Source organism: Mustela lutreola, chromosome 16 (genome assembly GCF_030435805.1).
Source record: "Mustela lutreola isolate mMusLut2 chromosome 16, mMusLut2.pri, whole genome shotgun sequence".
In the NCBI taxonomy this organism is placed as follows: Eukaryota; Metazoa; Chordata; class Mammalia; order Carnivora; family Mustelidae; genus Mustela; species Mustela lutreola.
This window is the reverse complement of record NC_081305.1, coordinates 41853465-41876445: the sequence shown is the minus strand read 5'-3', so window position 1 is coordinate 41876445 and position 22981 is coordinate 41853465. Positions and strand designations below refer to the sequence as shown.

The window sequence follows — 22981 nt, the reverse complement described above, 5'->3', positions numbered from 1 at the left end:
TCCCAGCCTTTGTTCCCTTATTAATGACCCAGTTTGTCCCTGGGGCATGAAGAAGGTGCTCCTTTCTTTCCACATTCCGTGTTGCTCTTAGGATGAAATCCAAACCCCTAATATGTCAGGAAAGATACCTTGGGCTCCACCCCCTCCCGTCTCTGCTTTGATTTATGTTCCCTCAATCCCCCAAACTACCTTAACACAATGGAACTTCTTTCCCTCCCTGTAACCCAGCCTCTCCAGCTACTAGGCCTTTGTTCAGGTGTTCCTCTCTGCCAGGGACAATGTCCTGACAATCTGCGCTTATCCCAGGTTTCAGGGTGCTGATGTTGCTGGTCCAAGAGCCACACTGCAAACTACTGATTACTCCATTATTGTAAGAATTCACATATTTTCTGAGCATTTCCTGTATCTATGTCGTGGGCCTTTCAGTGTCTCAAATGTCCTAAGATTTACAATGAGGAAATGGGTTTGTATGTTCTATGGCAGTTCCAGAATGTAAGTCATTATATAATTAGCAACCTACAGTCATCAACGAATGTTTTTTTTTTTTTTTTCTCACATAACTATTGACTAATTATCAATGAGTAATCCTGTATGGGACTGTTATTCTTACAAAAATATTTTTTTTAAGATTTTATTTATTTATTTGACAGAGAGAGACCACAAGTAGGCAGAGAGGCAGGCAGAGAGAGAGAGGAGGAAGCAGGCTCCCTGCTGAGCAGAGAGCCCGATGCGGACTCGATCCCAGGACCCTGAGATCATGACCTGAGCCGAAGGCAGCGGCGCAACCCACTGAGCCACCCAGGCACCCCACAAAAATAATTTTTAAAGGAGAAATAAAACCACAAATAATTAAGCAGTTTGTTTACATGTCAGGACCCGCACCCTTCCAAAAAATCAGGTTCCTCTCAGTGTAATTGGTGAGTACTTACAGACATTGCCCTGTCTTTTCATGACATGTGCCATTCCAGTCTTAGTGTATAATTTCCATTAACTTGTTGACTGGTGGGTTCCAACAGAGATAAGATAGCTCAGTTCCAAGAGACAAAAGCTAGAAGGTGTGGTTTGTAGCACTCTAAAAATTACCATGAAATAGATATTATCTTATATGAGATTTGGATAATTTGCATGGGTTTCTCCCTTTTGTCTTCCTTATGTTAGAAACAAAAACATAACATCCAATTTCCCTAGAATAAGAAGGCTATGTATTATGTATTGAGGTTTTTGTTCTTTTTATTGTAGGATATATATAATAAAAAGTTTACCATTTTAACAATTTTTAAATGTATGGTAGTATTAAGTACAGTCACACTGCTGTGCATCCCTCAGCACCATCCATTTCTAGAAATTTTTCATCATTGCAAACAGTTCAATTAAACAATAGCTCCTCCTTCCACCCTGCCAGCAGTACCTTCTTATTCTACTTTCTTTTTACTTTATTTTATTTATTTATTTGACAGAGAGAGAGAGAGATCACAAATAGAGAGGCAGTCAGAGAGAGGGGGGGAAGCAGGCTCCCTGCTGAGCAGAGAACCCGATGCGGGGCTCGATCCCAGGATCCTGGGATCACGACCCAAGGTGAAGGCAGATGCTTAACCAGCTGAGCCACCCAGGCACCCCCTTATTCTACTTTCTTATTCTACTTTATGTCTTTATGAATTTCCCTACTCTAGGTGCCCCATATAAATGGAATCGTACATTTATCCTTTTGTGTATGGCTTATCTCACTTATGTAATGTTTCCGAGGTTCATAAACATTGTAGTATGTATCAGAATTCTATTCCTTTCAAGGCTGAATAATATTCCATTGTATGTATATGCCACATTTTGTTTATCAGTTCATGTGTTGATGGATATTTGTTTTTCATCATTTTTGGCTCTTGTGAATAATGCTGTCGCCATAAATATTGGTTATCAGTTACCTGTTTGAGTTCCTGCTTTCAATTCTTTTGAAGTGGAACTGCTGAAAAATTTGGTAGTTCTATATTTAACCTCTTGAAGAATCAAAATACTGGTTTCCACAAGGGCTGTCCTATTTTACATTCCCATAAGCATTTCACAAAGCATTCATTTTCTCCACAGTGTCACAGAAATTTATTTTTCCTGCTTAAAATTTCCCTGTTACAGCCATCTCCACAGTGATCCCACTGTGGTTTTGATTTGCATTTCCGATGACCAATTATGTTGACCATTTTTCATGTGTTTATTACCCATTTATATATCTTCTTTGGAGAAATGTCTGTTGCTAGTCTTTCCAGTATGTTCACATCCTTTTTCATAAGGGATACTGGTTTTTAGTTTGTTTTGTTTTTCTTTCTTGGGGTATCTGTGTCTGATTTTAGTATTAGGGCAATTCAATAAAATGAGTTGGAAATGTTGCATTCTTCCCCTTAAATGGTCTTGGCGTCCTTGTTGAAAATTAATTGACCGTATATGTGAGGGTTTATTTCTAGGCTCTCTCTTCTATTCCATTGGTCTGTATGTCTGTCCTTATGTCACTGCCATACTATTACAACTAATGTAGCACTGTAACAAATTGTGAAGTTGGGTAACGTGAGTCTTCCAACTTTATTCTTAGCATTGTTTTGGCTATTTGAGGCCCTTATGAATTTAGGGATTAGCTTTCCTACTTCTGGGGGAAAAAAAAGTTGTTGGAATTTTAATTGCATTGAATCTGTGTATCTCTTTGGGTATACTGACATCTTAACAATGTTAAGTCTTTCTGTTTTCTTTTGAACATGGGCAATCTTTCCATTTATTTAGGTCATCTTTAATTTTCTCTAGCAGTGTGTTTTAGTTTTCAGCATACAAATATTTCACCTTGGTTAGATTTATTACTAAATATTTTCCCCTTGTGTTACTACTGTAAATGGAAGGAATTTCCTCCTTTCCTATTTGGATTGTTCATTTCTGTTCCATAGATACACAGTGGTTTTTATCATTGGCCTTACTGGGTTTTATGATTTTTTTTTTTTTTTTTGTGAATCCTTTTAAATATAGGATCATGTCAGCTGCAAAAACATAGTTTTACAATTTCCTCTCCATTGTGGATGTCCTTTATTTTCTTTTCTTGCCTTATAGCTCTGGGATAGAACTTCAAGTACAGTGCTGAACAGTAACTGTGAAAGCAAGTCTTCTGTCTTTTTCTGACTTCAGAGGAAAAGCTTTCAGTCTTTAACCACTGAAGATAATGTTAACTGTAGTTTTTTCCATATATACCTTTATCATGTTGAGGAATTCCCCCTCTGTTCCTAGTTTTCTGAGCATTTTTATCATGAAAGTTACTGGATTTTGTTAAATACCTTTTCTACATAAATTAAGATGATTATGTGAGTCTTTTCATTTTAATAATGGGGTGGATTACATTGGTTGATTTCCTTCTCACTCTTGAATTCCTGGAGTAAATTCTACTTGGTCATGGTGAACAATTTAATACACTGTTGGTTTCTATTTGCTAATATTTTGTTGAGGACTTTTGCATCTATATTCACAAAGAACATTGACCTGTAATTTTCTTTTCATTGTGATTTGGTATCCGAATAATGTTGGCCTCATAGAATAAGTTAGGGAGTGTTTCTTCCTCTTAATTTTTTGGAAGCCTGAGAAGGATTCCTGTTCATTCTTCATTAAATGTTTAGTGGAATTCACTTGTACAGTATCTGGTCTAGGACTTTCTTTGTTGGGGGGTTTTCGATTATTGATTCAGTCTCCTTACTTTTTGTAGATCTGTTGAAATATTCTATTTCTTTGAGTCAACTTAGGTAAGTTCTGTGTTGCAAGGATTTTGTCCATTTCTGTTTCGTTATCTAATTAGTTGGTGTACTAATATTACACTCTATGTTAACTGACTGGAATTTAAGTAAAAATTTGGAGAAAAAAATAATTTGTAGGTGTACAGTTGGGTGTTTTTGTTTTTTTGAGAGAGCATACACAAATGTTGGGGGAGGGGTTGAAGGAGAGAGAGAGAATCTTAAGCAGGTTCCACGTCCAGCATGGAACCTGACAAGGCGCTTGAGATCATGAGTTTGAGCCAAAATTAGGTAGACATAACCAGGTGAGCAACACAGGCACCCCTACGGTTGTTCTTAATATTGTCTTATCTTTTTTACCTCTGTAAGGTTGGTAGTAATATCTCCATATTCAATTGTGGTTTTAGTTATTTGTGTTTTCTTTTTTCTCTTTGTCAGGTAAAGGTCTGACAATTTTGTTGATCTTTTCAAAGAGCCAACTTGTGGTTTCATTGATTTTCTCTGTGTCTTTCTATTTTTTATTTGATTTATCTCAACTTTGTTTTCTTTATTATTTCCTTCTTCTATACATTTTTGTTTAATTTGTCCTTTTTTTTTAGTTCCTGAGGGTGTAAAGTTATGTTATTGATTCAAGATATCTTCTCATGTAGGCAATTTATGTTGTAAGTTTCCCTTTTAGCTCTGTTTTTTTCTATATGCCATTTTAGTATGCTGTGTTTTCATTACTCTTTCCTGATTAATATTTTCTGATTTGTGATTTAGTCTTTGGCCCAGTGATTGTTTTCTTAGTCCATATAGGCTGCTATAACAAAATACCAGAGATAAGCTACCCAGTAGCTTATAAGCAGCATAAATTTATTTTTCATAGTTCTTGAGGGTGGAAGTCTGAGATCAGGGTGCCAGCATTGTCAGGCTCTCTTTGAGGTTGCAGACTGGTTTTGTATCCTCACAGGGCAGAAGGGGCTAAAGAGTTCTGTGGGATCTTTTATAAGAGCACTAATCCCTGGGGCGCCTGGGTGGCTCAGTGGGTTCCTCCTGTCTCCCTGCCTGCTTCTCTGCCCACTTGTGATCTCTGTCAAATAAATAAATAAAATCTTTTTTATTTTTTTTAAGATTTTATTTATTTATTTGACAGACAGAGATCATAAGTGGGCAGAGAGGCAGGCAGAGAAAGAGAAGGAAGCAGGTTCCCCGTTGAGCAGAGAGCCTGATGCGGGGCTCAATCCCAGGACCCTGAGATCATGACCTGAGCCGAAGGCAGAGGCTTTAACCCACTGAGCCATCCAGGCGCCCCAATAAATAAAATCTTTAAAAGAAAAAAAAAAAAGAGCACTAATCCCATTCATGAGGGTTCCACCATTGTGACCTAAGCACCTCTCAAAAGACCCATCTTTTAATACTATCACAGTGGGTAGTAGGACTTCAACATAGGAACTTGGGGAGGACACATTCAGGCCATAGCAATTGTTTAAGAGTGCATAGTTTAATTTCTGCATGTTTGTCCACTTTGCCTTATTAATTTTTAACTTCCTCCTGTTGTGGTCAAGGAAGTTGCTTTGTATATCTATTAAATCTATTGATACTTGTTTTATGGGCTAATAAATAAATCCATCATGAAAAATTTGCTGAGTACAATTGAGAAGAATATGTATTTTGCAGTTTTGAGGTGGAATATTGTTATTTGTCTTAGATATAGTTGGTTTGTTACGTTGTTCGATTCCTTTATTCCTTTATATATCACTGGTGTTGTTGTATCTTTTTCCTATGAACACTTTATTAGTATATAATAACCTTGTCATTTGTAACCTTTCAGATTTAAAGTCTGTTTTGTCTGATATTAATATTGGAGGCACCACAGCTCTGTTCTGATTACTATTTGCATAAAAGAGCTTTTCCACTCTGTCTTTTAACATATTTATGTCTTTGGATCTACTGTGACTCACTTGTAGACAGCATTTGCTTGGATCATTTTTAAGTCCATTCTGCCAATCTTTTATTGGAGAATTTAATCCATTTACATTAAAAGTAATTACAGGAAAGGAGGAATTTCTGCCTTTTTGCTCTTGATTTTCTGTATGTCTTACAGCTTTTTGAGTCCTCATTTCCTCCATTGGTGTCTGAGGAAGCCTGGGTGACAACAAAAGGGAACTTTGTAAGGTGGGCATTAGTCCCTCTGCAGATGAACTTGGTAATAAGGGAGATAAAGAGACATTCTAGGCTGAAGGAACAGCATGCCAAAGGGAATATTTTTTGTTCAAAGAGGCATAAGAGGACCTGTGTTGTTGCCAAAAGAAACCTTAATCTTCTGAGACACAATATTATCATGGGGCCAGTTACTGGGTGTTCAAATCTAGCCTATGTTGTTGAGATGTGTGACTCTGGGAAGCTTGCTAGAACTGAGTCTCAGAGTGCTGACAATGCCAGGGAAATGACAAGGTGACATTCACCTTGTAGTCAGCGGGAGGATTAATAAAAGTAAGAAAAACACACCAAGCACTTTGTTGTTTGCTTTATGAATATTTTCTTTTTAATTCTCACAACCACCTAGAAAAACAAGAATTAATTTTATTTTGATGTAGAAATCAAAGCTTGAGAGATAAAGGGACTTCCCCCCGCTTATATAGGCATACCTCATTTTCTTGTACTTCACTTTATTGTGATTTGCATTTTTTACAAAGTGATGAAGGTTTGTGGCAATGTTGCATCAAACAAATCTGTTGACATTGTGTTTCCAATAGCATTTGCTTGTTTTGTGTCTCTGTCACATTCTGGTAATTCTTAAAATATTAAAACCTTTTCTTTATTATTATATTTGTTGTGGTGATCTGTGATCAGTGATCTTTTTGATGTCACGATTGTCATTGTGTGGGATGCCAGGAACTGCACTCGTATAAGACCATGAACTTAATAGTGTGTTCAGACTGTTCCACTAACCTCCCATTCCCCCATCTCTCTCTTCTCCTCAGGCCTCCTTATTTCCTGAGACACAACGTTGAAACTAGGCCAGATGATAACCCTACAATGGCCTATCTATAAGTGTTCAAGCGAAAGGAAGAGTCACACATCTCTCACTTTAAATCAAAAGCTAGAAATGATTCAGCTTAGCGAGCAAGGCATTCAAAAGCCAAAAGAGGCTGAAAGCTAGGCCTCTTGCACCAGACAGCCAAGTTGTGAAGGCAAAGACAAAGTTCTTGAGGAAAATTAAAAGTGCTACTCCAGTGAACACACAAATGTGTGAACACCAGCCACGACATTCCCATAAACCAAAGCCTAATCCAGAGCAAGGCCCTAACTCTTCAGTTCAAGGTAGGCTGCCAGAGGTAAGGAAGCTGCAGAAGAGAAGCTGGAAACTAGCAGAGGTTGATTCATGCAGTTTAAGAAGCCATCTCTCGAACGGAAAAATACAAGGTAAAGCCAAGAGTGCTGATGATAGGAGCTGCGGCAAGTTCTCCAGAAGATCTAACTAAAACAATTCATTTAGGTGGCTACACTAAACAACAGATTTTCAATGTAGATGAAACACCTTCCATTGGGAAAGTTGTCATCTAGGACTTTCATAGCTAGAGAGAAGCCAGTGCCTGGCTTAAAGCCTCAAAGTACATGCCAACTCTGCTTAGGGGCAAACGGAGCTGATGACTTTAAGTGGAGACCAGTGTCCACTGACCATTCTGAAAACCCAAGGACCCTTAAGAATTATGCTAATTCTGGGGCGCCTGGGTGGCTCAGTGGGTTGGGCCTCTGCCTTCGGCCCAGGTCATGATCCCAGGGTCCTGGGATCAAGCCCCACATCGGGCTCTCTCCTTGGCGGGGAGCCTGCTTCTCCCTCTCTCTCTGCCTGCCTCTCTGCCTACTTGTGACCTCTCTGTCTCTCTCTGTCAAATAAACAAATAAAATCTTTAAAAAAAAAAAAAAAAAAAGAATTATGCTAATTCTGTTCTGCCTGTGCTCTGTGAATGAAAGAACAGAGCCTGGATGACAACACATCTGCTTACAGCTTGGCTTATTGAATGTTTTAGGCCCACTGTTAAGACCTAGTGCTCAGGAAAAAAAAAGATTCTTTTCTAAAATATATGGTCTAATTGACAATGCTGGTCATCTGAGAGCTCCGGTAGAGAAATATACAATGAGATTAATGTTTTAATGACTGCCGACAGATCAATTTTGCAGCCCATGAATCAAGAAGTAACTTTGCCTTTCAAGTCTTTTTGAGAAAACCATTTTATAAGGCTATAGCTGCCGTAGATAGTGATTCCTCTGATGGATCTGGGCAAAATCAATAAAAATCTGGAAAGAATTCATCCTTCTAGATGCCGTTCATGATTCATGGAAAGAGGTCAAATTATCAACATGAACAGGAGTTTGGAAAAAGTTGATCCAACCCTTGTGGATGACTTTGAGGGATTTAAGACTTGAGTAGAGGAAATTACTGCAGATGTGGCAGAAAGAGCAAGTGAACTCGAATTACAAGCGGAGGCTGAGGATGTGACTGAATTGCTGCGATCTCATTTAGCCGAAGGGACGAGGAGCTGCTCTTTACAGATGAGCAAAGAACATGGATTCTTAAAATGGGGTCCATTCCTGGGGGAGATGGTGAAGATTGCTGAAATGACAGCAGAGCACTTAGAATGTTACCTAAGTTAGTTGATAAAGTAGCAACAAAGTTTAGGAATATTGACCCCAGTTTTTAAATGGGTAAAATGCTATCAAACGGCACTTCATGACAGAGAAATCATTCTTGAAAGGAAAAGTCAACCGATGCAGCAAACTTCATTGCTGTCTTATTTTAAGAAACTGCCACAGCCACCCCAGCCTTCAGCAACTGCCACCCTGATCAGTCAGCAGCCATCAACAAAAGACCCCCTCCTCCACCAGCAAAAAGATTATGACTTACAGAAGCTCAGATTATATTGAGCAATAAAGTATTTTTCAATTAAGGTATGTACTTTTGTATAAACATAAGGAAAAAATCCACTGGACTCACTTCATTGCAGCACTCATTTATTACAGTGTTTAGTACAGTGTTCTGTAACCAAACCTGTGTTCTCTTTCTCAAGTAGGACTGTGTAGAAGGCAGCTGCCAGTCTCAACAGGCTGATTCAGCCCCAGGAATGTGGGTGCAGAACTGGAGACATTTAGTTGTTTGAATGCTGCATCTACAACCCTTAGCTGAAAGTTCAGGTTACAGTACACAGTTGAGGGGCACGGCCAACCCTGAGGCTCAGCTGCTGCCGCTAACAATATTGCTTACCATTGCAGTCCTCTTCCTATTCGCCTTTAATGCCAGAGCTCTTACTTTTGCGACTCTGAAGGTGCACAGCCTTGTCATTCTTTCGTCAGTGGCTTCTTCATCAGCAATTTCTCCCCCAACACAACTACTTAAAATCCTCTTTAAGGTGTCTGACTTCCCTTTGATGCCCAGCACAGAGATAGACTCCAAGGAAGTGCCCAGTGGTGCGTGCCTTGGTTCTTTCGGGATCTGTACCAGTGACTGCACAATAGGTTCTAATCACATCTGACTAACCCAAACTAATGAAGCTACTCTCACTTTACAGGCATCGATGACCTTCAATAACTTGGTCTTAACTTGACCGCGAGGGCAGCTGCACTCAGCACAGAAGACTTGTACTGAGAGGTGGTACGGAAGGCTGTTTTTGGGCTTCGGATTTCACTGGGTAAAGCCTCACCTCTCCTCCATGATGCCTCCTTCATTCTGCCTTTTCTCCAAAACACATCTTTAGGGCACCCTTCCTCCTTCCTGCAGCCCAGGTGGGTTTTCTCATCTTCTCCTATCTGGCGCTCTTTGTGTCTCCTTGGAATATATGGAGAAATAAATATACTTCCCCTGAAAATGGCTCAAATGCCAAAGGAGGACTTGTTGGAAGAAAATAGGTGTGTCTTGTAAGAACCTCCAAAAAGTGAAACGGTAAGTAGATAAGAGGTGATTAGGAAGACTCACTAGATGTGACAGACCAGAATAATGAAGCAGCCATGTGAAGATGATGATAATGATGAAATTAATAGCTAATACTCACTGAATGCTTTGAGGTGTCAGGCACTATAAACATTTTATACCAATTAACTCATTTAGCTTCATAATAATCCTGTGAGGTGTTAGAGTAGATGGTGAAGTAATTTGTCCCAAGTCATATAGAGACAGTATACATGCAACTTGGATTTATATCCAGGTAACATGACTTCTGGGCATATACTCTTCACACACACACATATGCACACCCATATGCACACACACACACAGAGTCAAGCTCTTGAAGGGTAGAGTGTGTCTTATTCATCTGACTCACAGTAGATGCTCAAGAAGTGGTTAACAGACGTGACTGAGTATGATTCTCCATCAGTGACATTGTAACATGATCTTAGCCCAACCTTCCAATAAGGTAACATACTCTTACTGCTCTAAGTCCTTCACTATATTTAACCTTGGCTTTCTTTTCCTAGTTCAGTATCATTGTAAAATGTTACCATGTGCATGCTCATGCTTAATTGACAAAGTATGAATATTTGGATGAATCCTCTCATAACAGACTAACAAAATAACCTAAAACTATGCGTAGTGGAAGCAGATAAAACCTAGGGGTTGAAGTAATTCTTGGTCTTTATGGTACCAGTGCTTGGAAGAGCAGGGGAAGCACAGAGTGGGAGAAACAGAAAGCTTGCCATTACCCTATAACTGGATATATTCAGCGGCCAATCTGTCCATAATCACAACGGTTCTTAATCCTTGTTTGGTACCATTCTGTGCTTCCTTGGTCTCTCAAAGATCCTTCAACATTCCTTAGAATCTCATAAATAAAATTAAATCAAAGGAAAGATAAATCTCTTTTTAAAAAATCACCACCCCATTCCAAACTATTTCCACCTCTTGGTTTTCAGTTAAGGTAGCTCACGTACTAGAGCAGAATATGTTGTCTTAAGTTGGAAACCTTATCACTCATTCCACATCAGAATTATGTCAGTGATATAATACTCCTTTTTAAAATAATTTACTTATATCAGATGCCATAGAAAACATAACCTGAAATATAAGTGGTATAAGTGTCTGGACTGTTATTTTCAGATTTATTTCCAAGTGTCTGGACTGTTCTGACGATTACTACATATCACCTGTCTAGTCACAAGACAGGAAACCAGGGGGCCAGTCAGACTATTTATGTAAAAGTATTTGAGCCAGCATCTGTACAAACCATGAGTATCTCTCAGTGTTTGGTAGAGAAAATAAAAACTGTCTTATTTCAAGAAGACTTACAAGTAAATGTTTTCAAAACTGATAGGCAGGCTGGAGGAAAAGTAATGGGGACAACTCTGGACTATTAATTTCAATGTAAATGCTCATAACTATGACCTAGCATGGAGCAAGGACTGTTGCTGTTACCAGTAATGCTGCCAGCAGTGATAGCGCAGTGTCACGGGATCTGACACTAGACACTGGATCGTGGCGTCTAGATGCAGCAAACGTGAGGGAACAGGCTTGTGTACTTGGCGTAGAGTGACTCCCAGAGTACGTGGCCCACACACAGCTATGCAGTTAGTGCTCACCCCTTAGTATTCGGATTGCAAACCATATCCACCATTAAGCTTGCTCTGATCTCTCCTGCTAGTTTGTTGTTTCTTGGTTATGTTCTCACTGCACTTGTAAAAATTAAAATGTGTGAAACTGACACCAAAATAATGATATTCTTAGCACAGAGATCAGGCCATTTTTCTCCAGCTTAGCTAGTCTCCCCCAAAAGCTATAGTAAGGCTTAATTCTTCAAAAGGGAAGTCGAAAATCTGGTAAGAAATACCAGTGTCACAGTGAAAGAGTTCATTATATACAAACTGATTTTATTAGAGACCAAAAACTTTATTCACACCAACTTTTGCTTCTTCTGCAGCTTTAATTTTTAACTTTAAAACATTTTCTGGATCCACTGGGTGACTATCTTCACATGCCCATTAGCTAAAGAAACTTCTGTGTAGGACTTGAGTAAAATGACATGCTACTGCTGTAAGAAAGGCATATTCATTTATAATCTACTTGTTTGCTCTCCTGTAGAACTGCTTACAAACAGCATCATTTCTTCATTTACACAGAATTCCTACATCCGTCAGGCTGTTCTCGGATTAATCTTCTGATGTCTAGCAAGGTAAGAACTCATAGTGGACAGTTTGCTACATTCCTCATACAAGCTCTCTCCAGTGTGCATTGATACAGAATAAGGGATACACCTTAACAGAAGGATTTCCCACCATTTTTATATTCCTATTCCTTTCCTCTTGTGTATACTCAGTAAGAAATTCATATTCCCTAATGTCTTCCCCATGTTACATATATACGGTTTTTTCCAGTGTGGACTTACGTCCATTAAGGGATTAATACTGGCTAAGGGCTTTCTCACATTTATTGCCTATGAATTATTGCCTTCATAGTCAATAAATGGTCTCTCCACAGTGTGAGGTGTGATGGACAGTAGGCTTGTTCCCCTGCTAAAGGCCTTCCCATATTCACTACATTCATGAGACTTTTTTTCCCAGTAAAAATTTTCAGGAAAGATCTATGGCTAAAGCATATTATGACAAATATTCTGTTCATATAGTTTCTCTCTCATGTGATTTCTCACATGTATAATCATTCATATGGCCTAAAGGCTTTTCTACACTTATTGCACTACTGGGTTTCTCTCCATTATGTATTCTCTGATGGGCAGTAAGATTTGAGCCTTTGCTAAAAGCCTTCCCACACTCGTTACATTTATATGGCTTTTCTCCAGTATGAATTCTCTGATGTACAGTAAGGTTCGAACTACAGCTGAAGGTCTTCCCACATTTAATACATTCATAGGGCTTCTCTCCAGTATGAATTCTGTGATGCTGAAGCAGGGACGACCTATGACTGAAGGCTTTCCCACATATATTGCATTCATAAGGTTTCAATCTGGTGTGATTTCTTAAATGCATATTCAGTGATTCTGGCTGGTTGAAGGACTTCCTGCATTTCTGACATTCAAAAGGCTTTTCTTCATTATGAATACTCTGATGCTGAATAAGAAATGACAGGCTGCTGAAGACTTTCAGACATTTACTGCATTCGAATTGTTTCTCTATAGTGTGGATTCTTTGATGTCGAGTAAGGTGGGAGCTACAGCAAAAGGCTTTTCCACATTCACTGCATTCATAAGGTTTCTCTCCAGTGTGAGTTTTCTGATGGTGAATGAGAGATGACCTATGAATGAAGGCTTTCTCACATATTCGACACTCATAGAGTTTTTCTTGAGTATGAATTCTCAGATGTTCAATAAGATGTGAAACACGACTAAACGACTTTCCACAGTTCATACATTCATATGGCTTCTCTCCAGTGTGAGTACGCTGATGATTAGTAAGTGAAGACACATGGCTAAAGGCCTTCCCACACTCAATACATTTGTAAGGTTTCTCTCCACTGTGACTTATCTGATGTCGAGTTAGGGATGAGCCATGGCTAAAAGTCTTCCCACATTCATGACATTCATATGGTTTCTCTCCTGTATGAATTCGCCAGTGGCGATTAAGGATTGATTGTTTGCCAAAGGCTTTCCCACATTCATTGCATGTATAGATTTTCTCTCTATTAGAAGTCTGATTAAGGGTAAGAGATTGGCTCTGGCTGAAGGCTGACACACTTCCTTTAGAATCCAAAAGTTTCTTCCCACCATTGATCTCATTTTTTATAACAGATTCTTTTGGCAAGCTCTTCTTACATATATCATGTTTACGTGATTTCCCTTCAGCAAAAATTCTCTGTGGTTCAGAAAGAATAGACTTTAAAGAGAAGATGCTGCTCAATGTATTGTAATTGTAAACATTTTCCCCAGTAGGACCTTCTCTAAAGGTGAGGGTCACTGGTCTGAAATGTTCTACCTGGTTTTCATGCTTCTCTTCCGTCTTCTCTATATATTCCCAGTCCTTGTTAAAATTGGAAAATTCATGACTGTGTTTTATCTTTTTTTTTATTATTTCCATTTGGGGTGAATCTTCATCATAAATATCCTTCTTTGTTACTAATTCCTTGTTTTCCCATCTTGATTCCCAATCTGAAATATATCAAGAAAGCAAAACACTTTTTCTGTACTTCTTGAAAAGAAACTACTATGGTAGGAATAAGAGATAAGGAACAGAGCACATTTCTACCCCCAGAAAGCACAGGACTGAATTCTCATTCAGTGATTTCTGAACGAAGTTCAAATGGAGCAGAGACTAGAGCTAACTTGCAAAGATGGAAACGGAGTGTAATAAGGGAAATCAGTTAAAAACAGGCAATCAGGGGGTGCCTGGGTGGCTCAGCGGGTTAAGCCGCTGCCTTCGGCTCAGGTCATGATCTCGGGGTCCTGAGATCAAGTCCCACATTGGGCTCTCTGCTCAGCAGGAAGCCTGCTTCCCTCTCTCTCTCTCTGCTTGCCTCTCTGCCTGCTTGTGATCTCTCTCCATCAAATAAATAAATTAAAATCTTTAAAAAAAAAAAAACAGGCAATCAGTATGTGGAATAAAAGTGAAACTGTCAGGAAAAAATGCACAAAGTCTTCTGGATTCCAAGCCAACATTCTATTTTGTACCTACATTTTTGTGAAAGATCACATTTTGTCTCACAGCCTTGGTTCTCCAACTTTCAGTTAATCTCAACTTGCTGTCAGATTAGTATGCTTAAAATGCACAATTTATAGTAGTACATTAAAAAGTTAATAGTGGGGCACCTGGGTGCCTCAGTGGGTTAAAGCCTCTGCCTTCGGCTCAGATCATGATCCCAGCGTCCTAGGATTGAGCCCTGCATCGGGCTCTCTGCCTGCCTCTCTGCCTACTTGTGATCTCTGTCAAATAAATAAATCCTTTAAAAAAAAAAAGGTTAATAATGAACAAAATCATTAAGATTTGACCTTTGAAGCTCAGCATTATGGGCAAAGTGATTTCCCATGCTACTGACAACCTTTCTTCACCAAAAACCAGTGGTATATTTTTCCGTAGGTGGTCTTAAAGAGAACTTGCTTTATTTTTTTCTTCAAATAAAATAACAATTTGAATTATTATGATGGCAAAACCTTCACTTTTGATTAGATAACTTAATACAGAAAGATAATTTGGGATGGAAGAATGACTGTTTTAAAATATAAGCTAAAAATGAATGAATGGATAAATAAATAAATAAAATCTAAGCTAAGGATCCCTCAATTTGTTATCTTTGGGATCTCTGAAGACAGTATCCTTAAAATACCCTAAATGCCTCCAACTTTCTATAAGCATGTTTAACAAAGACCTCTTTTGCCTGATTCTCCATGACTTATCTAGAAACATACCTTTTTTCTCCACCATCCAAGGTTCTTTCCCATCCTCCAGTAAGGTGATCACATATGGCTTAGGTATGGAAAGACCTGCTTACAGGAAAAATATAGAACCTGTTTAAACTATGGTTTTCATGGATAAAAGGAACCAAAGGCAGTTTTGAAGGATGGTCATTGAAAGGGGAAGATAAACTTCATGGAGGGCACAACAGAGCCCTTACACCTCTTTGGGAACATGAAACAAAATCTCAGCCATTTACTTAGGAGAATCCCCAGCAATTCTGGGGTGAAGAATTATGAAAAACTGGGGTGAAGAGGGAGATGTGCTTACCTAGAGAAACCAGGTTCTCATAATTCTGGACCATCACATCCTTGTATAAATCCCTCTGAGCAGAATCTAGCCATCCCCACTCTTCATACGAGAAGTCTATGGCCACATCACTAAATGTCACCTGAAATAGCAAACGTATTTAGGTTCAGTCATAGCCAAGGCCACTTCCCTCACTGGTAAAGGGGTAAAATTACCCTGGCTGTAGAAAAAAGGGAACAAGATTTAGTTGTGGCAATGACTAGGAATCTGATCTAACTTAAATAGTAATTAGATAATTATGTGTTTGGCATTGCTTTACAGTAAGAGTAAGAGACGAAGGTGTGCCTGGGTGGCTCAGTCGTTAAGCGTCTGCCTTCAGCTCAGGTCATGATCCCAGGGTCCTGATCAAGCCCCATATTAGGCTCCCTGCTCAGCGGGAGGCCTGCTTCTCCCCCTCTCACTCCCTCTGCTTATAGTCCCTCTCTCGCTATCTTTCTGGCAAATCAATAAAATCTTAAAAAAAAAGATATATATAAGAGCTTTGCTTCAGGAGAGTTAATTCTTGTCAAATGGAAAAGAATTCTAAAATTGTTTTAAATCAGCATTCAACATTTGACAGCATATAGTCAAGTGCTTAGTTATGTTTTTTGTTGCTTACTTGAGAGGTAAATAAAAATGATCCACTAAGGTTTAAAAAATCCAATAAATTCAGAAAAAGACTTCCTTGAAAGATAGAAATATACATAACTAATTTATAAACAAAAACCACTTATAGTATATAATTAAGCCCTGTTATTGATAATCTATAATTAAAATAATTTGACACCGCTGGGCAAGAAGACTAAAGAATAGTTTATGCCATAGGCAGTTCATGAATTGGACCGTAAATAAGGGCAAAGAATTAGAGGACACATTTCAAGGAAAATATTCTAAGGAAACAGTATTCACTCATGATACTTTTTAAAGGAGCAGAACTTTAGAAAAAGCTCAAATGTTTAGTGATAGTTTGTTAGTCAAATTATAGCAAAAAATGAAGGCATTTTGGGCCACCTGGGTGGCTCAGTGGGTTAAAGCCTCTGCCTTCGGCTCAGGTCATGATCTCGGGTTCCTGGGATTAAGCCCCCCATCGGGCTCTCTGCTCAGCAGCGAGTCTGCTTCCCTGCCTGCTGCTCTGCCTTCTTGTGATCTCTCTGTGTCAAATACATAAATTATGCATTTAAAATGACATTCTTACTACTTTCACTGGTGAAATGGACATGGTTTGGCTGTGACAAAGTTTTCATTTTAAGAGTGGCTGATTCAATATTCTATTTGGATATTTTGCATGTATGTTCATTAGTGATACTGGTCTTTGGTTTTAAAGAGGTAACTTACCTTTGTCAGGTATTGGGGAAATAGTTAAAAATCACATCTGCCAAGCAGAAAATCCTCTCCACAATTCAGAAAACAACAGTTTTACTCCTGAATAAGCATCACAGCAGACTATAACACACTTCATAGGCAATCACCAATGAGATTGCAAGGACAGAAAAAAATCTCACTCTGTAATAAAGCTGGGCATGTATAATCTATAACATAGACGTTTTCAAAATAAATAATTTGTCCTCAATTTGGCAGCATCATTTGCATCATAGTTCATCCTAAATTCACCTGGTAACTGGAGTGGCCAACTGTGTTAATTGCTTTTACCCCAAGAAAAATAAAACTTCCCCTAGCTTTATGACAGCAGGTAGTTAGAACTTGGATCCAGGAGCCTAAGCTAAACACCCACACAGACAGGGAGATAGAGGTACATTTTCCTTCATGTTCTCATTTCAAAGAGATGGCTGCAAGGCCTTAAGAAAGGCTTTACTGGAGCACCTGGGTGGCTTTTGTCAGTTAAGCATCTGCCTTTGGCTCAGGTCATGATCCCAGAGCCCTGGGATGGGCCCATGTCGGGCTCCCTGCTTGGTGAGGAGCCTGTTTCGCCCTCTCCCACTGCTGCTCCCGCTGGTTGTGCTCTCTCAAAGGAAGGAAGAAAAGAAAAAGGGAAGACTTTACTGACTTGAAAAATTGATAGAGGCTTATTTAGCTTTGAAAAAGATTCACAGGCATCTCAAAGGGACAGGGAAAGGACTTAAAATTACAGGTTTTTCTCAAAGGAAATACTCTATAAAAGGGAGGAGGGAAGGATCTCTTTCCCTTTGGGAACCAGGGAAAATTCCTTTTTCATTTGTATTTATTCTTACGCAGGTATTAGGGTTATGCTAGCCTTATATGAATCAAAAACTTTCCCATCTTTTCCTACTTTCCACAGTGTTTTGGGGTTGTTTGTTTGTTTTGTTTTGTTTTTTTGTTTTTTAGATTTTATTTTTTTGACAGAGGTCACAGTAGGCAGAGAGGCAGGGGCGATGCAGGGGAAACAGGCTCGCTGCTGAGCAGAGACCCCGATGTGAAGCTCCATCCCAGAACCCTGGGATCATGACCTGAGCTGAAAGCAGAGGCTTTAACCCACTGAGCCACCCAGGCGCCCCTCCACAATGGTTTTAAATGATTGGCTCTTACAAACCCCACTTGATAAACCAAATTTAAAAATCAATACCAGGGGCACCTGGGTTACTCAGTCAATCTAGCATTCAAAAATTTCAACTCAGGACATGATCTTAGGATGGTGAGACTGAACCCCATGTCAGGCTCCATGCTTAGTGGTGAGTCTGCTTGGGATTCTCTCTCTCTCTCTCTCTCTTTGCCCCCTCTCCGCACCCACACACTCTTTCTAAAATAAATACATAAATCTTACAAAAAATCAATACTAAATTAATGCACAGATACTTATGTTTTATTCCACTAATGCAAAGATATTCCTTTTTTTTTTTTTTTTAAAGATTTTACGTATTTATTTGAGAGAGAGCATGAGAGGGGAGAAGGTCAGAGGGAGAAGCAGACTCCCTATGGAGCAGGGAGCCCGACACAGAACTCAATCCTGGGACTCCAGGATCATAATCTGAGCGGAAGGCACTCACTTAATCAACTGAGCCACCCAGGCACCCAAGATATTTCATATTTTAAGTTTTGAACACACATTAATGAACGTCATTGTATTAAGTCTACAAAAGAAAACTCACATAATCTTATTAACAGATACCCTTTGTTCTTTCTTTCCTTCTTTCTTTTTTAAGATTTTATTTATTTGACAGAGATCACAAGCCCGCAGAGAGGCAGGCAAAGAGAGAGGAGGAAGCAGGTTCCCCACTGAGCTGAGAGCCTGATTTGGGGCTCGATCCCAGGACTCCGGGATCATGACCTGAGCCGAAGGCAGAGGCTTTAACCCACTGAGCCACCCAGGCACCCCTGTTCTTTATTTAGATGAGGGTTTCACAACCTTGGCACTACTGATATTTTAAGCTGGATAATTCTTTGTCGTGGGAGCTGTCCTGTGCATTGCAGACTAGTAAGTAGCATCCCTAGCCTCTACCCATTAGATACTAGTAGTAATTCCTCTCTGCCCCCCTAGAATTATTCTTAGAAAATGAATTGTAAACCGTAAGGGGTGATTGTGGAAGCAAGTGTCAGCAGTTCCCCAGTCTCAGGCTACTGAACGCTAATGAACAGGATCCCATGATCCCCTGGGGCAGGGCACAGGTTTAGAGCTATGGAAGAACATAGCCCTCAGCCGCCTTCCTGCACCTGGCGATTGCTAGCAGAAAACATCCTGCTTCTCCCTTATCCCATGACTGCCTCCCTGTGTGTTGGCCCGTAGGGGAGGATGCAAGCCTGCTTTATGGCTTCAAGATAGTTGCCATCCCTCTGTACTCCTCTCCCACCCTTTGATGCACTCGTCCTTGCTTTTCTGATAAAAAATAAATAAATAAAAGCTTTGTGCAGAATTCAGCTGCACATAGCTGTTGTCTCCCTTGCAGAGGCAGTCCTAAACGGCCACTCAGATCGGTGTCTGAGAACTTTATTTTAGTGCATGATGACACCCCCTCCCCCCAGGCTGTGACAACCAAAAATGTCTCCAGACATTATCAAATGTCCCTGTGAGTAGGGCTAAGGGGGACAAAGTCATCCCTGTTTGAGAACCACCACTTTAGAAAATGTCTACAGTTCCCTGAAAGTCTCTGTCTGCCCTGTGTACCTGTGCTCAAGGTGTTCCTCAGTTTGGTGTAACTTCACTTACCTCTGCCTCCCTGGTCCCATGGGCCACCAAAACCAGTCCCAGCCCTGCTTCCCCAGGAATCCTTCAACATTCTCTCCCGCTTCAACTGCCTGAGCAGCCTAGGATGTTCAGTCATCTTTGTCCCTATTAGCACTGAGGATTTTGTTCCAGCGCCCATCTTAATGTTTTCTACTTTCTTTCTTTCTTTCTTTCTTTCCTACCAGCTCTGTACTGCTCAATACAGCCATTAGCCACATTTGGCTCTGTAAGTTTAAATTATTAAAAATTAAAAGTTAAGTAAAACTTAAAATTCTGTCTCTGGGTCACTTTAGTCATACTTCAAGCACTCAATAGTTACAGGGGGCTGATGGCTACCGTACTGGACAGTACACAGAACATTTCCACCACTGCAGAAAGTTCTCTTAGTATTAAACTAGATATCACATGTCACTGTACACTTGGATTCATGTACAGTTCTTCCTAACAGGTACTTCATATGTTTATAAAATGAATCAAGGTGACTCATTCAGTTAAGCATAGAACTCCTCATTTTGGCTCAGATCATGATCTCAGGGTCATGGGATCAAGCCCTGTGTCAGGTTCCATGCTCAATGGGGAGTCTGCTGGAGATTCTCTCTGTCCCTCTACCCCTCCTCCCCACTCTTGCTTGCATGTGCTCTCTTTAAATTAAAATGAATCATGAATGAATAAATGAATCAATGAATGATTTTGGCAATTAGTTCACTTTAGCTTTTACTTTAAAAAAGCAGTTTTTCGGGGGGCCTGGGTGGCTCAGTTAAGTGTCTGCCTCGGACTCAGGTTGTGATCCCAGGGTCCTGGGATTGAGCCCCACATTGGGTTCCCTGCTCAGCAGAGAGTCTGCTGCTCCCCCTGTTTGTACTTTCTCTCTCTCTCTCTGTCACATAAATAAATAAAATCTTTTTTTTTTTTTTTAAGTTTTTCAGGGCACCTGGGTGGCTCAGTGGGTTAAGCCTCTGCCTCCGGCTCAGGTCATGATCTCTAATCCTGGGATCGAGCCCCACATCGGGCTCTCTGCTCAGTGGGGAGCCTGCTTCCCCCCCTCTCTGCCTGGCTCTTTGCCTACTTGTGATCTCTGTCAAATAAATTTCTTAAATCTTAAAAAAAAAAAAAAGTTTTTCAATTCTAGTTACCTAATATTCCCATGAAACCAGACTCTGCCCAATGTGCACATATGCCACTAATACCTTCCATGCAGGTTTCACCTGACACTCCATGATTCTACCCTACCATTTCATTTTTTCAAAGCTTATTCACTCAACAGCTATCTACTTAGCCTGTTTTGTACCTGATACCACTCTAGGTACTGAAAACAGTCAATGAAAAAACAAAACAAAACAAAAAAATCCCTCGGAGGAGACAAATAATGAGCATATGCATTTAGTAAACAAAGCGTATATTCTCTAGTGAGTGATAATCCCTATGGAAATCAAGCAGTGAGGAGAAGTAATTATTAGAAAAGCTGACTGAGTGTTCAGGGAAGCTTTACTAATAAGTAACCACTGAGCAGAGATAGGAAGGAGGTAAGAAGGCAAGCCTGTACATATCTGGGGAAAGAGGATTCCAAGCAGATGGCACAGCAATTTCCAAGGCCTGGAAGCTGTAGCCAGTGGCTAGAGCTCACAGGGAACAAGGAGACAAGAGAAGTAAGATGAGATCAGAGGGATAAAAGCCTAAGTGCACAAAGCTTTTTTTTTTTTTTTTTTTTTTTAAGATTTTATTTATTTGAGAGAGATCACAAGTAGGCAGAGAGGCAGGCAGAGAGAGGAGGAAGCAGGCTCCCTGCCAAGCAGAGAGCCTGATGCGGGGTCTCGATCCCAGGACCCTGGGATCATGACCTGAGCCAAAGGCAGAGGCTTTAACCCACTAAGCCACCCAGGCGCCCCAGTGCACAAAGCTTTTTAAGTCACTGTAGTACTCTGGCATCTGAGTTAGGGTCACTTTTAGAGTTTTAAGCTGAGCAATGACAGGATGGTAGCAGTGGTGGTGGGTGTGATGTGTAACCATTGGTCAGGGTCTGTGGATATCCTGTGTGTGTTTTAGATCCAACTAGACTGTCTGAAGGTCAATTATAAGAGAAGGGAAAGAATCACGATGACTCCAAACATCTCTTGACTTACAGCTGAAAGGACTGATAATATCGTTATCTGAAACCACACAATAGTACTTTTACAATCGTAAAGCAAATAACCCCAAATTCCAAACTCGAATTTTGAATTGCAATAAAAAACAAACAAAAGAAAAAGTTTTGCTCAAGACTACAGAGACTTTAAACAAAAATGGTAGAGAAGAGGAGCACTGAGAGAAGAGAGTACTTGGGAGTTCTCTGGGCTCCATTCTTTGCTACAATGAAAGGAAACACAAATCCGGTCCCTAAAAGGACTTTGTTAGTTAGGAGCTCGTAAGCAAAGCAAACACTCAAGAGTTCTGGTAAGATGGTTCAGGAAGATATGCGGACATCACCGACTTACCTGGAACATGACTTGTCAACACAGTCCTCTTTCCAGCCTCCCGTCTTAAAGAAGAGTAGTGTCCTGAGAAAGCAGATCAAGAACACAAAAAAGGACCCATGTAAAATGAGGTGTATCTCACAGCACTGTGACACATCTACAAGTAAACACTGGGAATCACTTTCTAGGGCTTCATTCTTTCCCTAAACTAGCAGAGTGTTCCTTGGCATGGGATAGCCATTCCCCAGCTGCTACAGGCATGTAAATCGGCTACTTCGTACTTTTTTTAGACTCACAAAACAACAGTAACAATGTTAAGAACTCATTCAGTCTTCACAACTATGCAAGACAGACATTCACATTATTCCACATTTCTTTTCTAAACGATGAGAAAAACCCAGCGATGCTGAACCAAAGCGTTGAAGGCTGCATAAGTGGGAGGCGTCACTTTACCACTGGACTGCCCAAAACCATTGCAAAGGGCGTTTTCTCTCAGTGCGTAGGATGCACAATCACTCGCCCGTTTCCTTCTTGCAGCACCCCTTGTACAGAGCTGACACGCCCAGAAAGCTAAGGCCCTGCCAGGGCTCACCGAGCAGTGTAGACTCAGCAGCAGGAGGTTGTGGCGTCCGCGTCCGACGCCCGGTCGCACTACCAGGACCCACACTTCCCTGAGTCCCTGCGGGCCCTCCCTGGCCCCGAAGGCCGGGCCCGGGGATCCAGAGCCCGCACCTCCTTGTACTCGACGCGGAGAGCGGACCACGGCCGCTGCCGTGGAAAGAACTGCACCGCCCGGTGAAGATCCCGCCGCCTGCCTGAGATTACCGCGAGGCGAACGGAGGACGGATCCCACAGCCCACTCCGGAACAGCATTTCCCAGCTTCCTCCGCGTCAGCAGCAAGTTACCTGTGCCTCGCGCGTTGCCCCATAAAACCACACTTCCCAGAAGGCTGCGCGTTCGCGCGCGCTTTGGGCGCCCCGCGAGAAAG

General features: G+C 40.5%; 1 protein-coding gene and 1 long non-coding RNA gene across 7 annotated transcripts in view; one reads left to right on the top strand and one right to left on the bottom strand.

Annotated features, from left to right (window-relative positions):
- LOC131817853 (uncharacterized) overlaps positions 1 to 11968 on the top strand; it is a 26193-nt gene extending 14225 nt beyond the window's left edge. Inside the window, exons 1-3 of one of the 4 annotated variants that reach the window (XR_009348609.1) lie at positions 7668 to 8681; positions 9299 to 9418; positions 11838 to 11968. This is a non-coding gene — a long non-coding RNA (uncharacterized LOC131817853). The other 3 variants (XR_009348611.1, XR_009348612.1, XR_009348610.1) reach the window with 3 other exon arrangements.
- On the bottom strand, positions 11568 to 22981 carry LOC131817852 (zinc finger protein 181-like). 3 transcript variants are annotated; one of them, XM_059151601.1, is made up of 5 exons: positions 22899 to 22981; positions 22014 to 22076; positions 15387 to 15507; positions 15071 to 15148; positions 11568 to 13816 (listed from the first exon to the last, which is right to left on the bottom strand). In XM_059151601.1, the coding sequence occupies exons 2-5, from the start codon at positions 22020 to 22022 to the stop codon at positions 12333 to 12335; spliced, it is 1692 nt and encodes a 563-aa protein (XP_059007584.1). In that variant the 5' UTR covers positions 22023 to 22076; positions 22899 to 22981; the 3' UTR covers positions 11568 to 12332. The 3 variants fall into 3 exon arrangements, with proteins under 3 accessions (XP_059007584.1, XP_059007583.1, XP_059007585.1); XM_059151600.1 differs by lacking the exon at positions 22899 to 22981 and adding an exon at positions 22585 to 22708; XM_059151602.1 differs by lacking the exon at positions 22899 to 22981 and adding an exon at positions 22585 to 22708 and having other exon boundaries at positions 15071 to 15145.